Source organism: Pelmatolapia mariae, linkage group LG15 (genome assembly GCF_036321145.2).
Source record: "Pelmatolapia mariae isolate MD_Pm_ZW linkage group LG15, Pm_UMD_F_2, whole genome shotgun sequence".
Taxonomy (NCBI): Eukaryota; Metazoa; Chordata; class Actinopteri; order Cichliformes; family Cichlidae; genus Pelmatolapia; species Pelmatolapia mariae.
In genome coordinates, this window is record NC_086240.1 from 41,918,074 (window position 1) to 41,929,699 (window position 11,626).

The 11,626-nt window shown below is 43.9% G+C and overlaps 1 protein-coding gene across 1 annotated transcript; it reads right to left on the minus strand.

The window, feature by feature from the left end:
• Positions 1-652: 652 nt before the first annotated feature.
• On the minus strand, positions 653-10,084 carry cavin2b (caveolae associated protein 2b). The gene is made up of 6 exons (XM_063496471.1): positions 9,715-10,084; positions 4,595-4,735; positions 4,394-4,495; positions 3,200-3,466; positions 2,978-3,130; positions 653-2,772 (listed from the first exon to the last, which is right to left on the minus strand). Exons 1-6 carry the CDS (start codon positions 9,952-9,954, stop codon positions 2,404-2,406), a joined length of 1,272 nt encoding a protein of 423 aa, XP_063352541.1. The 5' UTR covers positions 9,955-10,084; the 3' UTR covers positions 653-2,403.
• Between the last annotated feature and the right edge of the window lie 1,542 nt (positions 10,085-11,626).

Sequence of the window (11,626 nt, forward strand, 5' to 3'; positions counted from 1 at the left end):
TGTAATACCTACAGCGTGCTCTGATCGCTCTAATAGGATATTATGGTCGACAGTATGGAACGCTGCACTGAGGTCTAGCAGGACAAGCACAGAGATGAGTCCACTGTCAGAGGCCATAAGAAGATCATTTGTAACCTTCACTAAAGCTGTTTCTGTGCTGTGATGAGCTCTGAAACCTGACTGAAACTCTTCAAATAAGCCATTTCTCTGCAGATGATCTGTTAGCTGTTTGACAACTACTCTTTCAGGGATGTTTGATATGAAAGGAAGGTTGGAGATTGGCCTATAATTAGCTAAGACTGCTGGGTCTAGAGATGCTTTTTGAGTAAAGGTTTAACTACAGCCAGCTTGAAGGCCTGTGGTACATAGCTGATTATTAGAGATAGGTTGATCATATTTAAGATTGAAGCATTAATTAATGGCAGGACTTCTTTGAGCAGTTTTGTGGGAATGGGGTCTAAAAGACATGACATCCTTGGAGGACTTTTACCTGTGAGCAGGTACTTCTCTCTGTTTGTGTCTGTGCTGGCAGAAATCAATCAATTAATAGTCAATTGATTTTCTTTATAATAACCGTAAAGCTTCATAAACTGAAGTCTGTGTCTATGTTCATCCGATCAGAAATCAGTCATTAAATCAGAAGCAGAGGCAGTTGTGTGGTTTCACAGGTTTTATTGATTATATGGAGGATTAGATAATTGATTGAAAAAGGAAATCAGTTCTTTGGCAGCACAAAGTTTGTGGTAAAATAAAAACAAGCAAAACAGAAATGCTACACCTGAAAGCAACAAACTGATCAATAAGTCTGATTAGGTCTGCTGAGGAGGTTAACACTCTGGTCACAAATACTTCTGTATGGTTAATAAGCAGGAAATGGCAGGTTATTGAAAAGCTGAGTCCCTCAGAGAGGACAAAAAATATTGATCGAATAAGAAAACATTAGATAAAAATTCATGTTTAGTAAATTAACACAGCAACTGAAACAGGCAGGAACGTCAGGAGAACCTCAGCAGAATATAAAGAAAACAACAGGGGAACTTTAGGAGAACATATCAGTGGAATGTAGAGTAATGTCAGGGGAACCTTTCAGGGAATATTTGGAATATCTTTGGGAGAGCTTAAGAAGACACTGGGGAATGTTTAACTTTAAGTGAAGCAAGTTCCAAATGTAAAAATCTTGTAGAAAAGCTTCAGTGTAACCAACAGTTGATCTTTGGAAACCTTTAAAAAAACTTAGTGGAACATCAGAGCAGTCAAAGATGAGAATTTTCTGGAGAACCAGACTGAATCTTTTGGGACAAAAAGAGTCTAAGAGAATCAAAACCAACCAGTTTAACCAAATAACAACTCAACGTAAAGACCAGAAGAACATTTTAGACAACACGTGGTTAGAATTGGGATTGTTACCGGAATACTACAGAAACCCTGGAGATCATGCTGGGAATGTCAGTTGAACCTTGACAGAATGCTTTGGGGATCCTCAAGGGGTCATTAGGGTACTGCCAGGTTAACAATATCTAGGGATCTCCTGGGAACCTTAGTGGAACACTGGTATAATGTTCTAATAACCTGAAGGATCAGACTAGGTGAATGCTTGTAGAACATTTTGTAAACCTTCTAGGGGTCTGTTTAGCACCATGTTAACCTTGTGTTCCCTGAGATCTGGATGATTGACAGGTGAGGGTTTAGAACATCACTGGGTTCAACTGGGTGAATGTTTTATGTTTCGGATCAGGCCGATCATCACAGTTACATCAGTCAGCTGCTTAAAAAGAACGCATATCAGCAATAAAAGAAGGAACGTAAAAATCATCCTGTTCCTGGAGAAACCCCATATCTCCAGGTTCTAGCTTTAGGTTTCAGATCAGTGGAGGAACTAAAGTTCTTGACGTCATGCATACTTCAACCTAAAACACTAAGGAGTGTAACATATACATGGTTTACAGGATCACATGTAACACTGGACTGGACTGTTTGTGGGGGTTTATCAATACTCAGAAATATATATAAAACAAACCTGAGCTCCGAACTTTAAAGGAACATTTCAACATTTTTGGGTCTGTAAATATGAAACTACAGCAAACAGCTACTTAGACTAGCTTAGCATAAAGACCAGGAACATGGAGACGCCCCGGAGGGCTCGTAGAGGAACTTCAGCAAGCCTTTTATTGAGTGAACTTTGGAAATGTTGGAGGATGCCTGGGGTTCTTAATATGACCTTTGGGAATCTTTAAGGAATTAACTGGGGAATTGAAGGAGAACCTAGGAAGAACCTCTGTGGAAGGAAAGCCTAAAAAGAACCCAGGCACACTGAAATGTTAATTTAAGAAGATGAGGACTTTCTGATTGATTGTAGCTCAGGTTTGTTTTGTCACTAATGAAACTCCATTACCAGAGGAGTGTTTAGGATTCATCCACCTTCTCCTCCTCTCCTTTCTCCTCCTTAGGGAGGGTGGAGGATAGAGCATACTCCTCTCCAACTCCCTCCGAAACCACCGACACATCAGCCTCCACCACAACTGACGTCTGCTGCTCTTTCACCACCTCTGTCTCCTCTTCCTTCTCCTCTTCTTTCTCCTTTTCCTTCTCCTCCTCTTTCACTTCCTCCTCCTGCTGCTGCTCGGTTGGGGCCAGCTGGGCATGAACTTCTGTGAAGGAGACCTCCTGCTCAGTGCTGCCCAGTGGGGAGAACTGGATGTTAGCCTCAGTAGTAAGTGTCTCCCCAGTTGGAGCAGAGGCCTCTGGAAGCTGAGATTCAGAGTTGCTGCGAGGCTGTAAACACAAAATCAAAGATATGAAATCCAGAGAAACCCAAGAGGAACCTCAGTGGAACACTCGGACATTGTTCAGAAGACTCTGGTGGAACATTCCATGTGGACTGGGTAACTTTAGGGTAACGTTGTGAGGGGAACATACTGGGACCTAATGGGTACATTGGTGGTGTCTCTGGAAAATAGTAAGAGGAATAACTCTGTACCTTCCTCATGTGGAAGCTCAAAGGTGAAACCTTCAGGCTGGCAGTCTTTTGCTTGATCTTCTCTCGTTGTTCGGCAGAAACGATCTTCGTTCCGATCCTCGTCATCTTCTTCTCGATGTTCTGCCTGGAGAACGCCTTCTTTAGGCTGTCCACCTGTAGACAAGGACATGATTACCTGTCTGTGTGACTACTCTCACCTGTCTCACTGTCTTTATTTCTCACCTTCTTCAGGCTGGATCGTTTCAGTTTCTCAGCTCTAGACTTCTCCATGTTCTCCAAATCTTGAGGCCACGCCTCCTCGTCTTCTACCTCTGCCTCCAGCCCAACATCCTCATCAGATGATAGGTCGATAGTCTGGAGCCCGCCCTCCTGGGAACGGTTGCCATCCACGCTGCCCGGCTCCACTTCCTCACCTTCCTCCAAAATCTCATCCCGAGGGTATGGAGGAGGATCCTTCACAAAAACACTGGAGGGGATCTCGTTCTCCTCCTAAAGTGAAACACAGGAGAGCATGAGGAGGCTGTCTGGTGATCTGTGGAGGAACCAGAGACCTCTCCTCTGACTCCAGGGGGATCTTGGTGGAACAAAAGGAGAACTTCAAGGTTTTGATAAACCAGGAAAAAAGCAACTGTGCCCAGTGAGGAGAACTCTTTTTTTTGTTTCACCTCTAGTGGAACCACAGAGACCAGAACCAGAACCAACAAGAACCTGAAGAACCCCAGTAATGAGTGTGCGCAGTGCTGTCCACATAAACACAACAAGGGAGGGCTTACAGAAGAACCACACGCAGTAACACACTCTGACTCACACACACATGTTAAAACTCATGAGGAATGCTGGGTATTTAGGGAGGATGGGAGTGTTTACTGTCAGTGAGAGAAGACAGTGCTGACTTTAAGTATACTGACTGTAGTACTAACTGTAGTATTGACTACAGCTGAGTCCTCCTCACACCTCATAGGTACACACTGATACTGCAGTACTACAGCTTTACTGCACACCGCGTCAGCTGATATCAGCCCCGAGGACAAGCTATGGAAATAAAAACTGACCTCATGACTCTGCTGAGTGTCACTATGATAACCAGATCACATGATCACTGTCCATTTTTCCAGTTCAGTTCCCGCAGCAGCTGGTGGCCAAATAAGGCGACCGGCTGAGAGCCAGCTGGACCCTAACAGACCTCCTTTGTTCATAACTACAACTCCCAGCATGCCTCAGAGCTTCTGGTCCAGGTGTCACTCACAAATGAAGTTGGGGTGGGAGGATATTTGTAGCAGGTTGAACTCACCTGAATTCATGCAAAAAAGCACAGCAGAAAACAGGAAATCCTAGATATTCCCGAAGAGGCACAAAGCAGCTGATGGAGTGCCTGACCTCTGACCTTTGACCCACCTGTACAGGGGTATCTCTAACCTGGAAGATGAGGACTTTGAAGTTGTTCCTGTTGATCAGGTGGGCGTGGTTGGCCTCCAGCTTCTTCACCTGCATGCCCTGACGCTCCATCTTATCACGAATCTGCATCAATGCACAAGTGAGAGGGTTAGGGACAGGTGTGCTGTAAATCAGTGCTGTGTACTGACCTGTGTCCCGCATACCTGTGCTGGGTTCACTGACCTCTTTCATAGTGACGGACAGCTTGCGGCTTTTGTCCAGCAGTTTGCTGACTGTGTTCGAGGTGAAACTTTGACTTTTGGACAGTTTGGTCATGTCAGCCTGGATCCCCTTGACCACGCCCTCCATCTCCACCTGGTGCACCTGAGACACAACCAGCCAATAACCTTGGTTCAATAGTTCATCGGCAGCGTTGGGGAGTAACGGAATACATGTACCGCCGTTACGTATTTAAAATACAAAATATAAGTAACTGTATTCCATTACAGTTACCGTTTAAAAAGGTGGTATTTAGAATACAGTTACTTTGTTGAAATAAATGGATTACACGGCGGTATTTTCCTGTTTCATACTGTCGCGGGTCAGGACTGTTTGGGTTTTGTTTGACAGCTATGTTCTGTTGTTCCAGGCGGCAGCGTTATGGTTGCCATGGTTACAGGGTGACGCGCTCTCTCTGCGACTGTGTTTCCTGGGTGAGAGAGCGCCTTTTTGTTGTCGTTGTTGTGCTAAGCTAAGAGGCAGAATGCTACAGGCATAGCCCTAAAGAATGTAGCCTCATGGGCAGTGTAGTCCGTGCTGCAGGGAGAATGGACTGCCTTACCCGTTATGTGTCTGTGAGCGAGGGAGGGAGAAAAAGGAAAAGTACGAGCTGTCACCGAGCAGAAAAAGGAGCTGGAAGCATGTAAATATAATAATAACCGCTGCAGCCAAGAAGAGTGCCTGACCAGCCCAGTTGTAAGTACGCTATTAAGACTCGACTGTACACTGTGTTCGTGTTTTCCTCTGAAACAGTGGCTGTGTCCCAATTCAGAGACCACACGCTTGAAGTACGCATTTTGAGTGCGATTACGTCACCGCCACGCGACGAAGGCTGTCCCAGTCCGAAGTGTACTTCAAATGCATACTGTCACTACCCGATCTGTACCGGAAACCCGATCGGTACCCCGCATGCGCGAAAGGTGTCTACTTCGGGTCGAAGCGTTTTACGATAGTTACGGGTCCGAGTATCTGTTAAGATGTTAAGAATAATAAGTATCTCTTAAAATGTTTCCAATAATGAAACATTTTAATATAACGTAGACAAAAACGAAAAATAAAAAGATAGTTACAGATCAGGACTCCCCGATCCTTACTGCGTATGTGCAAAGTCGGACCGTACAAATCGGGTCTACCCGATCCGTACCGCGCATGTGCAGGGGTTTTCTTCTTCTTCTGTTCATTTAATGGCAGTTTACTCCCCAGTGTACGGGGATACTGCCACCTACTGACCGAGCGAATGAACCCTATTGTAAACTGAATTAGCGTCATTACAAACGTGTGTTAAATTTGATTTAGTGATAGTCGAGTGTGTTTATGCTTGTCTGTGTGGAGAGGATTGATTGGAATAGTGATGATGATGTCCGTTATCACTGTCAATTGTCAGTAAACACTTCATCTGGCTGATGAATCTTCACGTGACATATTACAAAGTCTGCATTATTAACTCTGTAATTAGGCGCCATTCTTCTTATTTTACGGCGCTGTTGTTCAATCGGGGGAGGCTCTCTGTTGAGGAGAAAAGCATGAATTTGTTTGTATACGGATTATCCATTGTTTAAATGTCCCGGTAGTCGAAAAGGAGGCAGAGCTGTTGAGAAATGCTAGGAGCTAACTGGGCGCTAACCGTATCATTCAAATATATTGAATGTCGCAATGTTGGCAAAGAGAGGAAGTGACGTAAGATTCGCGCATGCGGGGTACCGATCGGGTTTCCGGTACGGATCGGGTAGCGACACGCTTCGTGGTCCCATATATCCCACAATTCATAGCGCGGCGGTGGGTGTGGATAATTTTGCCGCAAAATACGGCAGAAGGGAGCGGCTGAAGAGTGAACTGGCAAAAGTAAGTACTGAATATGATGTCACTTATTTATGTGCGAATGTTTAATAATGAAGAACATGAAAACATTACTGTTGGCCACATGTCGGCAAAGTTATGTGACATTAGTGATGTTTGTACTTTCAGCATTAAATTGGTTTTAAAGCCTCTACTTCTAAATATATTTATAGTTGACCTTCATCTTACAGAGAATGTGATGATTTTATGGATAATTAAAGTCAGTCATATATCCACAAACACAACAAGCTGAAAGTCAGTGATGCTGCTCGGTTTGCAGTCCTGAATATCACGGCACAAGCAGGATTCACTGCACTGTTAATGTTAGCTATGTTATATTGCTGCCTCTGTTCGGTGGTGTCGAGCCAAACGGACTTTAACGTGTGTTTGAACGAGCTGACGGTTCACTCGTTAAGCTGAAAGAAAGATGCTTTAATCACAGGAGTCACACATGTGTCCACTGTACCATCTGGGAACTCTTCTTGTTTAGCACTCGTAATAACACAAACACTAAATCCTCCTTCTCTTGTGCTGTTTTGTAGCAGTGTATACACCTGAGACTGTCACCTGTCTGTCTGTCCTGCACTCTCTCTCTGTTTCTTTCTCTCTGATTGTGGAATAAAAGTATGAACATGTGTTTATAAGTTACACTTGTGTTTGAATCCTGCAGCTTATCACACATTTGATTTCCATGTGTGACAACTGCAAGTGTCCAGAGTGAGGACAGACTGAGGGACCCACTGCTGCACATCATCTGTGAGGCTTTGCACCCCTGATGATCCACCAGGACAAACTCAGCAGTATGTGAGGAAGAGGAGGAGGAAGAGCCAGCAGCAGCTGACAGATGGAGAGAATAGACAGACTGTTCCCTGTTTGTGAAGGACTGATAGAAAAGTTTAAAATCACTAATTGTCTGTCCTGAATCAGTCTTATTAGGTAATGTTCAAATAATGTTATCATTCCAGTGTTTTCAGTGTGGGAGAAAGTACTCAGGGCCTTCAAGTTACACACTATGAAAGGCAGCAACAAGTTTAATATTCAGAAACCTAAAGTATGTATCAGCAGCAGAATGGAGCTAAAAATAAATGTTTGTTTCAGTTCTATGAAGCTTTGAGTATTTTGGATTAGTAGTACTGCTGTGTTTGTTGCATCATATTGCTGTAATTGTTTATATGCTTTATATATTCTGAGGTAAGTTGATCTATAGTGTTACATCATATTCTATAAGGATGTTATGTGTTTGTTTACTTTCTGCCCAGTTTGACCCATTTAGCAGACGTCAGCCTGTTTAAGGCTCTGATATCTATTCTGTATGACTTAAAGCAGTTATGACATGGTCTGATTTTCTCACCCAATAAAGTAATATTTCATATATCAGTCTACTCTTCATTCTATCAGAAACAGTTATCACAGCTCGTACATTTTGTTTTTATACATATATGTAAGCATTGAGCCAAATGTAATAATGCCAACATACTGAAAGAACAATATTTGTCTCTTATATACATAATACATCTATATATACACTGTCAAAGATACTTGTCTTTGAGTGAAGATTTAAGGTGATAGGAAATATAAATAACTGCAACTTAAATCTTTGACCCAGAGTTCAAGCTCACTGCTGCAATATATCCTCTGATATATATATATATGTATATGTGTGTGTGTGTATATACACATGTGTGTGTGTGTGTGTGTATATATATATATATATGTATATATATACACACACATGTGTGTATATATATATATATATATATATATATATATATATATATAATCTGACAATACATATAATATTGGCCATATTATATTTACATTACCAAAGTAAGATGACTTTAGTCTCATGAACAACATTAGCTAATTGTTATTTACTAACTAATCTTAAATGACTGTTCAGTACAGAAATGAAGCCCAACTATCATGTTTTACAGTCCCATGGTCTCAGCCTCAGATACTCAACTAATCAAAGTGATGTCATGACAAAAATGAAGGACCAACAGAACATTTTTTCTCCTTCATTTCTGTCAAACAGTGCTGTATGAAACGTTTCTCGCGGTTAGTATCATGGTTGCTAGGCAACCTGAACAGCACGACGAAGGCTAGACCGCCCCGTTTCACAAGCCTCTCACTTCCGCACTTCTCGTACTTATAGTACGCACCGTACGTAGTACGCACCGTACGTAGTACGCGTAGTGTGCGTACTTCAAGCGTGCATACCCTGAATTGGGACACAGCCAATAAGTTCCGTTGGAGCAGCCTTTCAACGCCTCTCTCTGTCTCTCGCTAGCAAAGTTGACCCAGACAACAGAGTAAAGCTAGTTTTCAGCTACGAGCCCGACACGAACCCGACGTATTAGCCAGAGGTCCCTTTACTACGGTTCGGAGCCGCGGACCTTCAGTAATAGTAATAAATCACATTCATGTAGTTGTAAACAGCATGATAATATATTAAGTAATCCAAAGTATTCCGTTACGTTACTCTCATTGAGTAACGTAACGGAATACATTACAAAATACATTTTGGGGCATGTAATCTGTAGTGGAATACATTTTAAAAGTAACCTTCCCAACACTGTTCATCGGTAACAAAATCTGAGAGGATCCCAGAGATTACACATTTGAATTCTGGACATTATGGACCATACACATGGTGTGCTTTATTTGCTGTATATTACCTGCTGCTTAGCACTGCTATAACTGATTTGAACTTTTTTATTTCATCCTTGTTCTTTTCTGTTTCACTGTATATGCCGCTCTCTGCACTCTGAATCCCCCTGTAGGGATAAATAAAGTGACTGAAAATCAGGAAACATGTCCCAAGCATTGTTACTGATCCGGAAAAACAAACCCAGGCTGTAGTGCGAGCCTGCGACCTAATCTGCAGTCTGTAGTAAACGTCTGTCAGTGACAAACATGACAGGACTCCACAGTTACACCAGAGCTCAACATGTGGCAGCTGCCTCACGTTGGTGTGAGAGCCAGAAAGCGAGCGGTCACAGAGAGAGGAGAATAAGGGTTTTACAGGGAAATCTGGAGTTTTTGACTGGAGTTTGGTCTGGACTATGACTGAACATAGCTGTCTTTGATCCTGGAAACACCAGCACGCCTTCCTGTTTCTATTCCAGGATAAACTGGACTAATGTTGAACTTTGACTTAAATCTGCAGTTTGTTGACTGGAGTTTGGTGAGAGCTGCAGGACCCTGTGTCAGAGCTGGAGCCCCCAGGTGTGGCCCTGTCACCTCACCTCCATCTTGTGCTGGTTCTCCTGCACGGCATCCAGCATGTTGACCAGCTTATCCAGCAGCGTGAGGACTGTGATGGCGTTGACGGGACCCTGACTCATCTTCTCCGGGTCCAGTCCCGCCATGAGAGAAGAGGGCGAGGCCGGGTCCTCCTGCTGGTTCTCGGGGTCTACCTGGTCCTGGTCCTGGTCCTGAGAGGGGACCAGCAGGTCCTGACACTGGTGGGTTTCCGTGGTTACCATGATGGCAGCGTCAAAGCAGAAACTCCAAAATGTCCGAAATGTCCCTGCTGCAGGAAAAGTGCGGAGCTGCTTCCTGAATGCTTGCTCTCAGTGTGTGTGTGTGTGTGTGTGTGTGTGTGTGTGTGTGTGTGTGTGTGTGTGTGTGTGTCCTGGGCTCTGATTGGCTGTCTCTGAGGAAAACTTTCCGTCTAACTTTCCAACAGTGGAAGCGTCCACACCTTTAACTGCTTCACTGCCACAGCCTGACACAGACTCAGGAAACCTTCACACAGAGAGGGGCTTTTAATGTGGAAGGTTCACGTTAGTGTGTCACTTCTTGCCAGGTGTTTTCAGGTGTCTGCTCCTGTCAGAAAGCATTCAATCATTCACAAACTGACCTGAGCGACACGTTCGTGGAGCTGAAGGGTTAACTCTGCAGCCTTGGGGTCTGACACACCCACAGTGGAGGGGGCTGTTGCCGTGACAACAGGGCAAGAAGGGCTGTTTGTGTTTGGAGACAGAGAGAGAGGGAGGGAGGGAGTCGTGTCTCTCACTCATGCTTTTAAGGTGAAGTCATCTGGAAGGAAACACTCCCTCTCTCTCCGTGTCAGTCTGTGTGAAGCTCTCTCGCCCACCGCTCACGTCAGACAGGTTCTGTTTGTCACTCTAACGTCGTTTTCATAAAGTTTAATTCAGCTTTATTTATATTCTGCAGACTCACAACAACAGTCAATTCAATGATACTGTGAGGAAAGCCCCTGCAGTATCAGAGAGGAAACCCTGACAGTTAGACAGCACCTGGCAATGGTGGACAGGAAGAACTCCCTTTTAACAGGAAGTAACCGTCTGCCATGTGCTGTGGTCACAGCAGTCTAAGATCATCACAGGTGTACCCCTCAGAGCCCTCCCCAGTCCACAGATGGTCTTTACTTCCTGTCCAGGATCTGCAGAGTTCTCACCTGACCAGTTAGGCCTGCTGTCATGTGACTGCTCAGGTAATATGGAGGAAAAATGTTTCCTAAAGAAACACAGATAACCGCACTAAACATGGTGGAGGCGTCCAAATGAATATAATGAATGTAACGTTGTTTGTATGTGTAACCAGCGCCACCTGGAGGAGGAACTTTGGAAAGGTCGTGGGTGCTTGAGGTCAGCGCTCTCCTGTGACGATGATTATTTTAAACGGTTTAATGAAATGTTTTTATGGTGTAACGCTTTCACTGATAATCTTGCCTCTGTTGTCCTTTTTTGTTCTTTTGATTCAAACATCATTTTGTCTTGGTGAGTCCGTCCAGCCGTGAAGGACGAAGGATGAAGTACGAATGATTGGGAGGGAGTCTTGTAGGGCGGACTCACCTCTTTGTTGTTTCCTTTGTTTGTTTGAGCCACTTCCCTTTACAAACCCTGGTTACAGGTCACACACGGCGCTGATTCCCAGACCCAAACTGTTTGTGGCCCACAGGTGACGATTTGCAGTGCAGGGCTATGTGCCTGCACCTTTGGTTTGATATGTGCAGCTGGGATGTTAGTAAAGTGTGTCTGTCTGGGAATGAACGATGGAATAAATAAATTAATCTCTTCTGGGCATTTTGTTCTACGTCTCAGTGCTCAGTCACATATGTGACGTTGTGATGTTCTTTCTATGCCATTGTGGTTCTGTAGCTTATCTAATCGATTATTTCTGTTCTAAAAT